The sequence below is a fragment of the Saccostrea cucullata genome, unplaced genomic scaffold (genome assembly GCF_032062105.1).
Source record: "Saccostrea cucullata isolate Sc308-1 unplaced genomic scaffold, CSIRO_AGI_Scuc_v1 ctg14314, whole genome shotgun sequence".
NCBI classification, from domain to species: Eukaryota; Metazoa; Mollusca; class Bivalvia; order Ostreida; family Ostreidae; genus Saccostrea; species Saccostrea cuccullata.
Window position 1 is genome coordinate 1 of NW_026919230.1, and position 15,015 is coordinate 15,015.

Consider the following 15,015-nt stretch of genomic DNA (forward strand, 5'->3'; position numbering starts at 1 on the left):
GACTGCCCTGAGTTACAACACAGCATTTATTAGATAAACTTCTGCACAGCAGCTTGTAAACAAATACCTAGGCTTTATTTGGAACATAAATTGACCAGATACAGTTTTCATTATCAACCCAAAATTTAACAATTTCTGTATTTTTGTTCATTCTTTGAAGGGGAAAATGCAACTTTGTTATGTAATAATTACATAATGGTCTTAGACTTGTAACCTCTGTTTTGTTTGTTGTGAAGAACAAAGCATATACTCTCCACAGATAAAAAATTGGTTGCCAAGCTTATTCTTTTAATGATGAAATTCTGCTTCAAAAGATGCACAAAAATCTGCTTCCAGAATGCTCTGTGTGTTATTCTTGACTGCTCTGGAGTAAGGGAGATAAATGCTTCATATCTTCAGAAATAAGGGGATTTAGATCACCAGACTTAAGGATGTTGGGGACAATTATTTAATGAATCTAAGGTGCAAAAATGAATAAAATCGAACACCTTCAAAGGTCCTTCAAGTGCCATGATTTGAATTTTCAAAGGACCGAAAGATGACCGAAAGATAAAAAATAAAAAAAAAACTTTAAAAAGATTTTTAAAAAACTTTAAGATACTGGATCATTATTCCTAGTCAATCTTTTGTTCATATATAAAAATATTACAGCCAAATGAAAGTAATATACATGAAATAAAATAACATAATAGAAATTTTAGAGAAAGGAATTTATAATTCAATTAGCAACATTTAAAAAAACAATAACATTCCTAACCTAACCTAACCTAACACAACACCAAACAGTATTCACTGGTCAGCACCCGTCTGGCGGGGGAGGAATACTGCCTGATACTAACCCTATTCTAAGTTCTAACCTAACACAACACCAAACAGTATTCACTGGTCAGCACCCGTCTGGCGGGGGAGGAATACTGCCTGATACTAACCCTATTCTAAGTTCTAACCTAACACAACACCAAACAGTATTCACTGGTCAGCACCCGTCTGGCGGGGGAGGAATACTGCCTGATACTAACCCTATTCTAAGTTCTAACCTAACACAACACCAAACAGTATTCACTGGTCTGTACCCGTCTGTATCAATACAATATATTCAAATTTTATTCAATTTATTCAGATATGTGTGGCAGTTGGCAGTAAGCAGCTGACAGTTGGCAGTAAGCAGTCAGCAGTTGACAGTAAGCAGTTGGGTGTCGTATATGGCATTCCATATTGTATTGATATTTATATGAATTTTCACACAAAAAAAGGGAGAAAAAAAAAGGCACGGATCCAGGACATTTTTTTCTAGGGGGGTCACCCTGGTAAAATTGAATTGAATAAAATGACCAAGATGTTTCATCTTATGTAATATTCAATATATGCGGTTGATAAAGTACATTGGTTTTTTTTTATTTGTTTTCCTATTTGAAATAGGTAATAAAATGACTATTTTCTGCATGCTTTTAATCTTTAAAGAAACCCCCCCCCCTCCCCTGATGACAACAAAACCTTTGAAGAGAGAGAATAATAATAAAAGAGGTTTGTCGTTTCGCAGAGAAAGATGTTTTGAAAATAAATTTCCTTTTTACATTATATTCTATAGTTAAACATTTCATCAGATTAAAGATGTATACCCTGTGTGTTATAAAGTTTCACATGCATAGATCTAGGGGGGGGGGCATTTAAAATTTGTACAGTCATACGTTAAATAAACTAAATGAACTACCGGTATAACTGACCTTGGACCCTCCACTTGGAAAACGCCGAACAAACATTTTTATCTCTTTGTTTGTACAAATAAAATATGTTTTACATGCATAGAACTAGAGAGAGGGGTCCGGAACACCCCTTCGAAATTTGTAAAGTTATTTAATGCAAAAACTAAACCAACTAAAAGTTATTTAATGTATAAAATAAATCAACTAAAAGGGACCTTAGACCCCCCTCCCCAACCGAAAATGTGGATTCGTGTTAATTGGTATAAAAAATGTCATACACATGAAGATATGACGCATAAGAACCCCCTCTCCTCGGCCGAAATAAATTTTCACATTTAGAAAAGGACTTAACGTTTTTTTTTTCTTGTCAAGAAATTTCTGGGTTTTTTTTTTTTTTACATGATTTTTTTTTTACATGAGTGACCCTCTTGGAAAAAAATGCCCTATAGATCTTTTTAAATTTAAATGAATATCAATATGAAAATAAAATTTATTCAAATATGTGTGGCAGTTAGCAGTAAGCAGCTGACAGTTGGCTGTAAGCAGTCAGCAGTTGGCAGTAAGCAGTTGGCTGTCGTATATGGCATTCCATAAACAACTGATGTAAAATATTTTTTTTTCTAAGAAAAGAACATAAAAAAGTTACTTTGAAATAGAATATCTATATATTTGAAAATCGATATATTATTTCAATTTACTATTTATTTCAGGTTTCAGTATTTTCATCTTTTGACATTGATTTATTTTTTGTTCTCTTTGTAACATATAAGTAATTATTATTTTTATTAAGGTCTTCCGTCTTCAGCGGAAGACCTTGTTATTCTTAGGTTTCTTTTTCACTTTTATTATTATTATTAAGGTCTTCCGTCTTCAGCGGAAGACCTTCTTGTTATTCGTTTGTTTCTTTTCCACTGTTTTTCTTATTATTTTTTTTCTCCCCGATTTTGTGCAAGCGATTTCTCGAAAACGGCTCGTTAGATTTTTATGAATCTTTCAGGTCTGATAGAACATATTAAAAACTTGATGCATTTTTTTTCATTTTGATGACGTCACTTCCGGTTCGAAAATTTTCGCAATTTTGTGATTTTTAAGGGTCAGTTTGTCCGTCGTTCTTCCTAAAAACCGCTCATCACAGGAAAATGAAACCTTTTCTGGAAGATAGAGCAACATATGTAGATTTGCATTGTGTTGTTAACTTTCACCGGAAGTACCGCACGTTAACGCTCGGTATGGTCTGAAAAAAGTCATATTGAGCGTTTCAAAATTTCTAACACTTTTTCTATTATATCGTTTTACTTGTAAATATTTTGTTAAAACATATAGAACAAAAGTTGTGAAGAATTGTAAGATCTTTCAAATGATATCTCGAAAAAAGGGCTGACCCCTAAAATAAGGGATCTAGAGGGGCCAAAAGTTTTTACTTGATATCTCAAAAAGTTTTGAGAATTTGTAATACGTCAAAGAAGAAAAGTTGTTCAAAATGTCAAGCTTAATCTACTGAAGTCGTCAAAATATGTCCGGCGTCGTCACTTCCGGCCAAAGCGGAAGTAATCGGAAAACGCGTATTTTTGCCGTTCTTCACAACTTTTTGGAAAACATATGTCTCTGGGAGCATAAAAATTAATTTTTTCTACGTCGGCGTCACTTCCGGTCAAACCGGAAGTAGCTACAAATAGCTTACTTTGAAGGTTTTTGATGCAAAATTGAAATTATAAAGTCACTGGAGACGACTTAGCTCATTGCTTTCTTTTTTGATGTCACTTCCGGCACTTCCGGTCAAAACCGGACGGAAGACCTACTCGTTGCTTTGCAACGAGCTTTGCTCTAGTTATTATTCTTTTTTTTCTTACCGATTTTGTGCACGCGATTTCTCAAAAACGGCTCGATGGATTTCCATGAAACTTTCAGGACTTATGTAACATAACTTGAACCTCATGCATTTTTTTCCGATTTGATGACGTCACTTCCGGTTTGGAGATATCGTCGATTTTATGATTTTTGAAGGGTCAGGTTGTCTCCAGATTTTCTCAATAATGGCTCAAGATAGAAACTTGAAACTTTCAGGTATGATAGACCAAAGTCTATAGATATGCGTAAGGTATTTCATTTTTATCGGAAGTGCTGCACGTCGGCGCGCGCTATGGCCCGAAAATGGTCATATTGCGAATTTCAAAATTTTTAATACCTTTTCTATGATATCTTTTTACCTGAAAATATTTTGCTAAAACATATAGAACAAAAGAAGTGTAGAATTTCAAGTTCTTTCAAATGATATCTCGAAAAAAGGGCTGGCCCCTAAAATTAAGGGCCTAGAGGGGCCGAAAATTTTTCTTTTATATCTCAAAAGGTATTGAATATTTGTAATATATCAAAGAAGCAAAGTTGTTCAAAATGTCAAGCTTGATCTATTAGAGTCGTCAAAATACGTCCGGCGTCGTCACTTCCGGCCAAACCGGAAGTAGTCAAAAAACGCGTATTTTTGCCGTTCTTGACAAGTTTTTGGGTAACATATGTCGTTTAGAGCTTAAAAATTAATTTTCCGTCCGTCGTAGTCACTTCCGGTCAAACCGGAAGTAGCAAAAAATGGCATATTTTTGCATTTATTAACTTAGCTTTAGAGGATTCAAAGCATTTTTAGGCGTTATTTCTCATTTTTTGTTAAAAATGAAAGCTACTTCCGGTAAACTGGACGGAAGACCTACTCGTTGCTTTGCAACGAGCTTTGCTTTAGTTTTTAATTATTATTGTTGCTTTGAACCTTTGAATTTCAAATTTCTATATCCCTACATTCAGAATTTGTCTAAAATCTCAAAAATAAATTCAGTATTTTCATATTTTGAATTTTATTTATTTTTTTGTTCTCTTTGTAACAAATAAGTAATGAATTATCTTTACTATTTTTTTTGTTAATGTTGCTTTGAAGCTTTTGGATATTTTCATATCTCTAAATTCAGATTTTCTCTAAAATATCCTACATGTAAATGAATTTTTTTTTAAAATTACGGCTCTACAAAAAGGAGGCCTCCACGTGGCTAGAGCTGGTAACATTGGGATAATATGAATAATAATTAATACACAAATTCATATTTTCTAAATGGCTAACTCCTTACATTTTTTGTTAAATACTTATAACATAATTAATATTTTACTATTATCATTGTAAAACAAATATAATTGTGGAAATTATTATGAATTATTTTAATATTATCTGTACAATTATATTGACAAACACCTCGCTTCGAATTTAGATCGGGCGTGGTGTACGGTAAACTCGTAATGGCGCCCGATTTCCGTCGATTCTGTAGCTATTCCAATTGACGCCATTTTGATCTTAAAATAGTAACAACCGGAAGCACTAGGTAGCCATTACTGCATGCGATTTGTGGAAGGATATTGGATCTTATAGTTAAATCGTGGTAAGTAGTATTTAATGGACTTTGTTGTTGATGACAGTGATGTGTAAGGTATTTTTGTGATTGGATATAGTTTGTGCTTTGTCAGAAAGATGTTAAAAGCAGTTCATTTATTTTAAATCGATGAAGAACAAGTAAAGTATATTTGCACGAGAAGGTCGCTGCGTTGGTATTTTCTTTGATTCCTTGGCATCATGAAAAAATATCACAGATGTAAACATTTTAAATGAATTTTTTAATGCTATTAATCTTTATTGAACTGTAAAATATTTTCTGTAGCATTGCACATTTTCCCACGTATTTTTTAAAGAATAGGAAGATTGGTCAACACAGAATGTTTCTTTAAATCGAATTACCTGCCTTGATATAGTCTATTTCTTTTTCGACTAATCACAAGAACATGTATTTTTACATACATATGGATGTATAGAAGGCAATTGGACAATGAACTTCTGAATTAAATTTATTATAAATATTTCTTTCTAATTTTAGGAGTTTAGAAATTACGGTGACACAGTGAGAAATTACAGAGTGACACAGTGACTGAAATTTCCATAGAAGGTAAATACATGTTTTGTCAAGAAAGCATTAACTGCTTTTATATACGTATCATATTTTTATTTCATATTTTTTATTTTCTTTCGTTCAATGTCTTCGTCTTTTATTTTTAGTTCACTTTTCTTCATCTTTTATATTTAGTTTATTTTCTTTGTTTTTTGTGTGTGTCAATCTTCATTTTTTTTGTTTGTGTTTCATTTTGCACAGCATTTATGGTAAAAATTCAGTTAACAATCACATGTGCACATAATCATGGTTCTCACATACTTAGATGTCCATGAAATATACTTAAAGCATAAAAACCGGCCAGACTATATGAAATGTCTACATCACGAAATATGCGAAAAATTAAAAGTCGAATTTACAAAGGTTAACCGAATTAGTTTATTGTATAAAGTTACACGCATGAAAAGAGAAATCGATAGGTTAAAGAAATTTACCAATAAAGACAGACTAAATTCATACTTAAGCAATATATTCGAACTGCCACATTCCAAACAAGATTTAATAAAAAGTAATGGGAGTGGAGAGGAGACAGACAGCCAGAAATTTGGAAAAGAAGAACGGAGAGGAATTCGGGAAAGCGAAGAAGTGAATGAGAAATCAAAAATTATATCTGAAAAGAATATTTTAATTGAACACCTGAGGAGGGAGAATGCAGCTCTTAAAGACAAAATTAGAAGTTTTAATATTAGAAACACAAACAGGAAATTGAAAAAAAAAGATGAAAAAATAACAAAATTAGAAAATGTTATTAAAAAAATGACAAAAGAAAATGTAAAAAAAATTGACAAAAGTGTGCAATGCAATACTATAAAAACAGTTATTGCTGATTTAAAAAAAGAGATTGATTTTTTAGTGTCAGAAAAAGAAAATAATTGTGATGTTGATGATGAAGAATTTGTACATATAAAAAAAAATATTGATTTTAGAGAAAACAGTAAAGGGAAACCTTACAATTTTAAATTAAGAAACTTATATTATATTTTTAGAAGTAGGAACATAGGTTTGGTACATATTGCACCAATTATTCAAGCTGTTTTAGATATTTTTAATATTCATGTTGAAAGTCTTCCATCAAAAAGTACTGCAGGAATTCTTACAAGTGAAATGGGGGTTGTCAGTAGAAGTCATTTAAATGAGGAACTTACAAACACTAAAAATATTACTATGCATAGAGATGCCACTACCAAGAAAGGAAAACATTTTTATGGATTACAATTTAATACTGGGGAAAAAATTTTATCTGCAGGGTTAAGAGAAGTATGTGATGGGAAGGGGGAGACATATGTAGAAGTAACGAAAGATATTTTATCAGATATTGCTGAGAAAGATGATGACTGTGATACTATTTTAAACAATGTGTCATGTTTTATGACAGACCGATGTTCCACTGAACAGAAAGTTAATGACATTTTAAGTAAAGACATACACCACAATGTCCATTCTTTTAAATGTTCTACTCACCCCCTTTTAAATTTTTCAGATGTCTGCATTGACGAAATTTTTAATATTGAACAAGAATTGTGTTTTAAATTTCCTGGTTTTAACAATTCATCAAAAGAGCCTTTTACTTTGAATCTTTTGAGATCTTTTTCAAAAATATTTTTCAAAGATGGGGTAGGTGAGCCTCATAAGGTTCAAGTATATTTGAAAAATCATGGTGTTGGAGAGATTCCCATTGTCAATTTTAGAGGGAATCGTTTTAATGTAATGTTTTACAATGCTGCAGGTACTTTTTTTATGCACAAACTTATTTTACAATATTTTTATTCTTTGAAAACTTCTTACACTCTTATTCAGAATTTTATTATGTCATGTTTGCAGAACAAAACATTTTTAACTCTTTTAAGATCACTTGGCATTTTATGCAAAATTATAACAGAACCATATTTTTTAAAAACAAATGAAGTTGGAAACATTTTAGATATGGGCTCTGTATTTCAGAGATTTTTATATGTTTTGGATTTGTTTATTGAAAATCCAAAGTTGGCGTTGAATAATGAAGTTTCACTTTTTTATGGTCCATATTTTTATGATGAGGTTTTTGAATTTTTACTGAAGACTTCATTAAATGACGATCTAACATGTGTTTTTATAAAGCGTATTTGTACTGTTTTAAAAAACAAAGGTAGTAAACTTTTTAGTGAATTTTTAAGTGGCGGCAAGTATTTTAATATAACTACCACTGATTTACCAGAATGCGAGTCCTGTGATACAAATAACATTTGCATTGAAAGACTGATGGGCCAATTAGATTTCAAATTAAAAGCATCGTCCACATCATCTTTAAACACTATCGAAAGTTGCATTTTATATACAAATAATAAAACAGACGAATGGTTAAAAGACAAAGATTTAAGTAAGCAAGAAGAAATAATAAATAATGCTCGAACAGAGAACAGGCTGTTTATGCAAAAAGACAAGGATAAGCAAGAAGAACTTTTTATAAAACAAACCAAAATTCTAGAGGAGAAAGAAAAGGAAGTGCAAAGAAAGAAAGAGAACCAGTCAAAACAATTGGATAATGCAATTGAGGATATGAGAAGGGTAGGACTATGGGAGTGCGAGGAAAAGATAAGGGAGGCGTTAGAAAAGATGAGAACAAAGAAAGAAAAAATGGAGGCTTTAAAAAAACAAATTAATATTTACAAAAAAGTTTTCAAAATCGACAAGGAGCATAGAGAATTACTGCAATTCTCCTCAAAAGGAAAACAGTTTGACTTGAACAAGTTACAAGAAAATCTTTTACATTTAATAAATTTACGGAAAAATGCACAACAGTCCAATGTCAAAGCAAGTGATTTAGTAGGAAAAGAAATTGTACATACATGGACGGTCGAGAGTGGGGAAAACAGAGATTGGGAGGGCCAAATAAAGAGTTTTGATAAAGGAGTTTACAAAGTAATTGAATATCAGATATAAGTATTTTATCTTTAATAATGATAATTTAACACTGTTTCACAGAATTGCATGGCACTTAACAAATTTTTAAACCATATCCTCTAATGCAATTTACAAGAGGCCAAATGACCTTAATGATCACCTGAGAATAATAAAACAGTACAATTCAACAATATAAAGGATTTATAAAAGTAAATTAGTAAAATACAGCTCATAGGCAAAGAAGAAGATTTTCAAAGAAATAATGCATTTTTATTATATGATGACTACCAAAAGCTTCACCCTTCCTCCAGAATGGCTGTCTATTTAGCACTTAATTTTGCTAAAGGGCTCTGTAATTATTACATTAGTGCCAAAAGTGTGACTGTTGTCCAACCATGAAGAAGAAGATTATTTAAAAATTGCATTAATTCCGATGGTTTTTCTTCCACCCCATAGGCCGCAGGGGGGCGGGGGGCCACAGATGCTATATGCCAAAAATGGTTGCCATTGGTTCAGCGGTTAAAGAGAAAATAATTAGTTATTAGAATTGTAAAAATGGATATTGAATTCTTTTCAAGTTGTTAAAAGTGACAAAATTTTGTCTTCTTTAAATTTACTATTTCACCATTTTATTCAACAATTTGAATATACATCAGTCATCTTTTTTCTTCTTCATATAATACATTCATCACTGTCTAATTATTAATGGTAGTATGTTTATTTTTGGTGCATGTTTTTAAATGTTTATGCATTGTTTATATTAATGTTTTTGGTGTAAAGTGTATTGCCTAAATGTTCATTTGAAATTTATGTAAGATATATTTAATTTATAATATTTATAACTGTATTAGCCATACTTCTAAATTTGATATTTATTTCATCACTTATTTATGGCTAATAAGAACATCTATGCATTATATTTAACATTGTATAATTGTTTCAGAAACTAAGGAGCTGATAAGAACAGGATGATAATTCTCTAAACAAATATTTTAGGTTGTGTACTGGGATGATAAAGAAAGGAAGAATGGCTGTGAGTTTGAGTTAACAGAGAGAGAAATTAATATTGACATACAAGAAGGAAATCTCTTTATAAAAGGTAATTTTTATTGCATACGTATGCCATTTAAAAACTATTATTTACAGTATTTTTGCCTTTTAGCATAATTTGTTCTTCTTTTTGAATATTAAAAGATGATATTTATTTATTTATCTTCTATCAATTTTATTCTAGATACTGCCAAACTGGATCACTGTTACTCAACATTTTAGTGAATTTTTAACCTTCACAGACACAGACACTACCCATCCTTCATTAGCGCTGGACCACTGCTACTCTTTGCAAAAATAGTAATTGATAATTCTTTGAAATTCATTATGTCTGAAAACAAGCTTCGAAAATTTATTTCTAAACCTACACAACCACCATCAGGTCAGAAAAGCTATGTTCCTGTTGTACTATCAGATAGTAAAGGCAACTGGCTGAAAAGGCATGTTATGAATAGTACAGAAAAAGAAATTCTGTGGTGGGCACGTAGTGGTGCAAAGATTGAAGACAGCACAGAGTGGCTTAAAAGTAACATAATGGAAAAAATTAGACGTTATGGAAACATCTGGTTGTATGTTTGGTTAGGCACATGTAACTTAACTTCAAAAAATAAGCAGTATATTACACTTACATCCGATAATGATGATGAAATTGATAACATTATTATGAACTGTAAAGAAATTAAAGGAATTCTTCAGAAATATCCTAGCTGTAAAGTTACTTTTTTAGAAACCCCTATATATTCTGTTAAAGAATGGAATAAGAGCAAAGGACACAAAAACCCCAGTATTTTTAAATTTGATGATGACAAATTAGAACAACAAATTTACACCTTAAATAATAGAATTAGAGAATTAAATAAAAGCAATGAAGTATATTCCCCCCAGTTTTCTTGTGATTTAAGTACTACTGATAAATATCGTTGTGGGAAAAGTAGAAAATTGAAAGTAAAGAGATACTATAATTTCAAACTCTATAAAGATGGCATTCACCCTGACACCTTATTATCAAAATGTTGGCTCAAAAAAATATCGGAACAAGCAAAAAGAGACTGCTGGGTTTAATGAAACAGTAATTTTACATCTGAGTTCCCATTTCATTTTGTAATAAATAACTATTTACATGTATACCATTTGCCAAGTAGGTCATTAGTCCAGATCTGTACCTAACATTTCAAAGAAGTCATACTGAGATGTCTGAAATGAAATTGTTTGCTGAAAAATCTTAATTACTATTTTAAGACTTTAAATTAGATAATAATTTAATTATTTTTTTTTTACTTACTTCATGAAAGCTATGTTGAAGGATATGTTTTTGTTTATTTTCATTATTCTTAAAAAAAATCAAAATACATCTGATTTTGCATCATCGTCCTTTACACAGAGGTATTAGAAATTGTTTTTCCACTCTACCTTTAGTTATATAACTTACCACATACTTGCTGGCATAAGTTTCAAATAATTTTTATTTTATAGAAAGAAGAATGACATCATTGGGCATAGTGCACATTTATCCTAACAATAGCCATATTGAAAATTGAATCATTTTTTCTTTTCTTTTTTCCCCCCTTTTTCATTATTTTTTTTTTAAGATATTTTATCAAAAGTTGTATTTACTTTACATAAACTGATGGCTTTTTAAAATAATTTATTAATTTATGCATTAATATTTTTCTTAATTTAGGTCAGATTTATTGGAACACCCTGTGTTTGAAAGTGCCTAACCAAACATACACCCTTTCTTGAAGGAACCTGAAAACTTCAAAAATTAATATTTAATTTGAAATGCATTAAAATGAAGCTTGAAAATGATTTTTTTAATGCAATAGTTTTCATTTATTCATCTTTATAAGATTCAATGTTTTTGGAAGTCTTAGAAAAGGTCTTATACAAGTTGACATTTGTACCTTATAAAAGAAAAAAAATATTAATACAGTTTTAGGGAAATAAGATTTTCTTGAATCCAGCCTTAGATACCAATGCATATTAGTAGATATGAAATGAGAAGTACCTAGTGTGTTTGTTGTAAAGAACTTTGTTAACCTGAAGTTTGTCCTTGATGTGTGATGGAACAGTACCTAGTGTGTTTGTTACAATCGGGTAAAAAATTTGTTTATACATAAAGTTACTCAGTCATTACATTTTCCCTTTTTTTATAGAGAAGAAATATCAATATTTATTTAAAATTCCCATCTGCCAAGTAGGTCTAAAGTCTGGAGCTGTGCCGGCGGGGACTTAAGTCCCTGGTACCGCCACGGAAGCCGGATTGGTTCAGACTAGGTCCGAAAGGCAGATCCCATATTTATTTTTTTTTTTTTATTGGAAAGACTTGTTTTGAGAATGATTGATAGGGACAAGCACCTACAGTTCACATCATTTTTAATTTGCTATAGATTTCAAAATTCAAATAATAAGTAAAAACGGTTTTCTCAGCACTTTTCCGTGAAACATATTAATTTTTATGCATTAAAATCAATAGATCCATGGTGTATATTGTTTTTGTCCTGTCTGTTTGTTTGTTTATCTGTTTGTTTGTCTGTTGTCAACTTAAATCTTAGCCATAACTTTGTTGCTGCCAGGCGCATGGTGTTTCACAAACACACCTTCTATTTTTACATTCTTTGACTGATCAGCCAGTTGCCTCATAAATATAATATATAATATTAAAATTATTTTTTATTCTCATTATGTTTTTTACACACAGAAAATGGTGGGTTTTCAGACTATTTCCTTCAAATTTGTAAAACTTATTAAAATTTTATGTAAATTTTTATATACCCATGCAATAATTTTGTATTTGAACTGCAGCTTATGTAAAGTTTAAGGCAGAATCAGTCAGCGCGGGTTTTTCCGCACTATACTGAATCTGAATGTCCACATCCACTTATTACCTGAAGACTTGCATAACATTGAACAACTTTCTCAAAATTTTTTTTTAAAATTTCAAACATTTTTAATTTTGCAAAACATTTTTATTTTGGACACCTTTTATAGTGAGGATTCAGTCAGCGTGGGTTTTTCCACACTATACTGAAATCTTTGCACTAGCTGTTATAAGATTTATTGTACCAGTTCTTCTCCTTTGATATTTAGTTAAGCTAGTTCTGCTCCCAATTGAATTAATTTTAAGTACTTTATAATTTTATCTGAAATATGTCATTATCAGCTGTTTCATCACAGGAATAAGTTTGCAATGTTCACCTCTGATAAGGGGATTTATACAAATTTTGTATTCAAATCCATGAAATCATCAATATACTAATTGACTTCAAACTTGATCAAGACAAAATTTTTTTTTTTTTTTTTGGGGGGGGGGGGGCGAATTTTTCTGAATATATACTATTTATGAACTTATTAAAATATATATATATATATATATATATATATATATTTTTAATCCGGCCTTTACATGGCAATTTATATTATATATTTGACCATCTTAGTGTAGATTAATTAAGTCAATTTGGGTTTTTCCAGAATAAACTTTTCAAAATATTTCCATAAACATATATTTTTTTGCTCAAGTTTCTACTTAATACTGTTACGGAGCTTTTTAAACACCCTATCCTTCTGTGACTTCATCTGCCATCTTGCTTTCCAATATTTGTGCAGGACAAGAGGTCAAGGTAGTCACACTCAGTCGTTTTATATTATAAATACATATCATATTTTTATTTCATTTTTTTAAAATTTTCTTCTGTTCACTGTCTTTGTCTTTTATTTTTAGTTCATTTACTTCATCTTTTATATTTATTTTATTGTCTTTGTTTTTTGTGTGTGTCAGTCTTCATTTTTGTTTTGTTTGTGTTTCATTTTGCACAGCATTTATGGTAAAAATGCACAATATAACACACAAAAAAGATAGAAGACTGAAGTATATATACGTACATAGATGACTTAAAAAAGGGAACTTTTATAAGTCAATTCAGAATTTAAGAAAAAAATATCCATAATTGTCTAACAAGAGAAGCATATTACTCATTTATTAAAGTAAAGTCTTTGCTTTCATTATCAAAAATACGAGGAATTGTGGAAATAAGTCAAAAAATTTCAACGACTGAAAAGGTTGAATGTAAAATAATTCATTAGAATCGTAAAAATGGATATTATTGAATTCTTTCAAGTAGTAAAAAGTCACAATATTTCATTTTCTTTCAATTTACTATTTCAACAATTTGAACATACATCAGTCTATCTGTTTTCTTCTTCATATGATGCATTTATAACTGTCTATTATAATTATTAATGGAAGTATGTTTATGTCTTGTGCATGTTTAAAAATGTTCATACATTGTTTATGTTAATGTTTTTGGTGTAAGGTGTATTGCCTAAATGTTCATTTGAAATATATGTAATATCTATTAAACTTAAAATATTTATAACTGTATCAGCCATACTTCTAAATTTTATATATATTTAATTACTTATTTATGGCTATAAATAAGAACATCTATGAATTATATTTTACATTGTATAATTGTTTGATAAACTAAGGAGCTGATAAAAACAGGTTTATAATCTCTAAACAAACGATATTTTAGGTTGTGTACTGGGATGATAAAGACTGGATGAATGACTGTGAGTTTCAGTTAAGAGAGAGAGATCAGAGCTGAAGATTATTTACTACATTTTGAGAAAAAGACTATAGAAGGTATGAAGTAAGAGTTATCTTTCATTATAAGAATTACTCCTTCAATACTGAGATTGAGTTACTGCCCTTTGGAGCCAACTTCCACTTGAGGTAGAGGTTATTAGAAGTAATTTCAGTAACAATGGGAAGGACAACCAATGAAATTCTTTCTATTTATAACTAAGTTCTGCACTTTAGGACCTATTGATGATCATTATATTACCAATGTTTTCTATTTAATTTTTAGGTGGAATAGCTAGATTCTGAGGTAAAATTGGCTATAAAAATTTACGGATGTCAATATCATTCAATTAAACATCACCTTAGGCCTTATTGTACCCCATAACGTTCAATTTTATGGGGTTTCCACCACTTTATTGGGGTTTCACCCTCCTGTATGGGTATTCTCCAAAAATCGGGGGGTTTCGGGTTTTTCCAGTCACCCGCAATGGCCATATTGTCTAAAGTAGGTCGTATGCCATGTGTTACACTTGCTAAATTATTTAGTAAATACAGTGAATGGCTATCGAATGTGGACGTTATTTTAACTTTTCTTCAAAATAAAATACAAAGAGTTGAAGAAGGAAGTTATGTCAAATTCCAAATCTTATAAGTTCCCACCTACATATTGAAAACACCAGAGGAGATGGACCAAGAATTCCCCTCCAAACAAAACATGTGAAAATTTGAAAGCAGGTCATTTGATTGGTCAAGCTGGTGCAACGCTACCAGTGTTATACACCATGCATGTACACGTAAGTAACTACAATTTCTGATA

General features: G+C 30.7%; 1 protein-coding gene and 1 long non-coding RNA gene across 4 annotated transcripts; both read left to right on the forward strand.

The window, feature by feature from the left end:
• Nucleotides 1–5,007: 5,007 nt before the first annotated feature.
• Nucleotides 5,008–9,857, forward strand: LOC134282865 (uncharacterized). Of its 3 annotated transcripts, none has more exons than XR_009995377.1 (4): nucleotides 5,008–5,119; nucleotides 5,609–5,677; nucleotides 9,557–9,659; nucleotides 9,795–9,857. XR_009995377.1 is itself a non-coding variant. In XM_062765253.1 (3 exons), the coding sequence occupies exons 1-3, from the start codon at nucleotides 6,785–6,787 to the stop codon at nucleotides 9,830–9,832; spliced, it is 1,935 nt and encodes a 644-aa protein (XP_062621237.1). In that variant the 5' UTR covers nucleotides 6,561–6,784; the 3' UTR covers nucleotides 9,833–9,857. The 3 variants fall into 3 exon arrangements, 1 of the variants encoding a protein (XP_062621237.1); XR_009995378.1 differs by lacking the exon at nucleotides 5,008–5,119 and adding an exon at nucleotides 5,120–5,167; XM_062765253.1 differs by lacking the exons at nucleotides 5,008–5,119; nucleotides 5,609–5,677 and adding an exon at nucleotides 6,561–8,578.
• A 3,266-nt stretch (nucleotides 9,858–13,123) lies between these two features.
• Nucleotides 13,124–14,509, forward strand: LOC134282874 (uncharacterized). Its single transcript, XR_009995380.1, has 3 exons — nucleotides 13,124–13,233; nucleotides 14,149–14,258; nucleotides 14,485–14,509. It is a non-coding gene; the product is annotated as an uncharacterized LOC134282874 (long non-coding RNA).
• The last annotated feature ends 506 nt before the right edge of the window (nucleotides 14,510–15,015 follow it).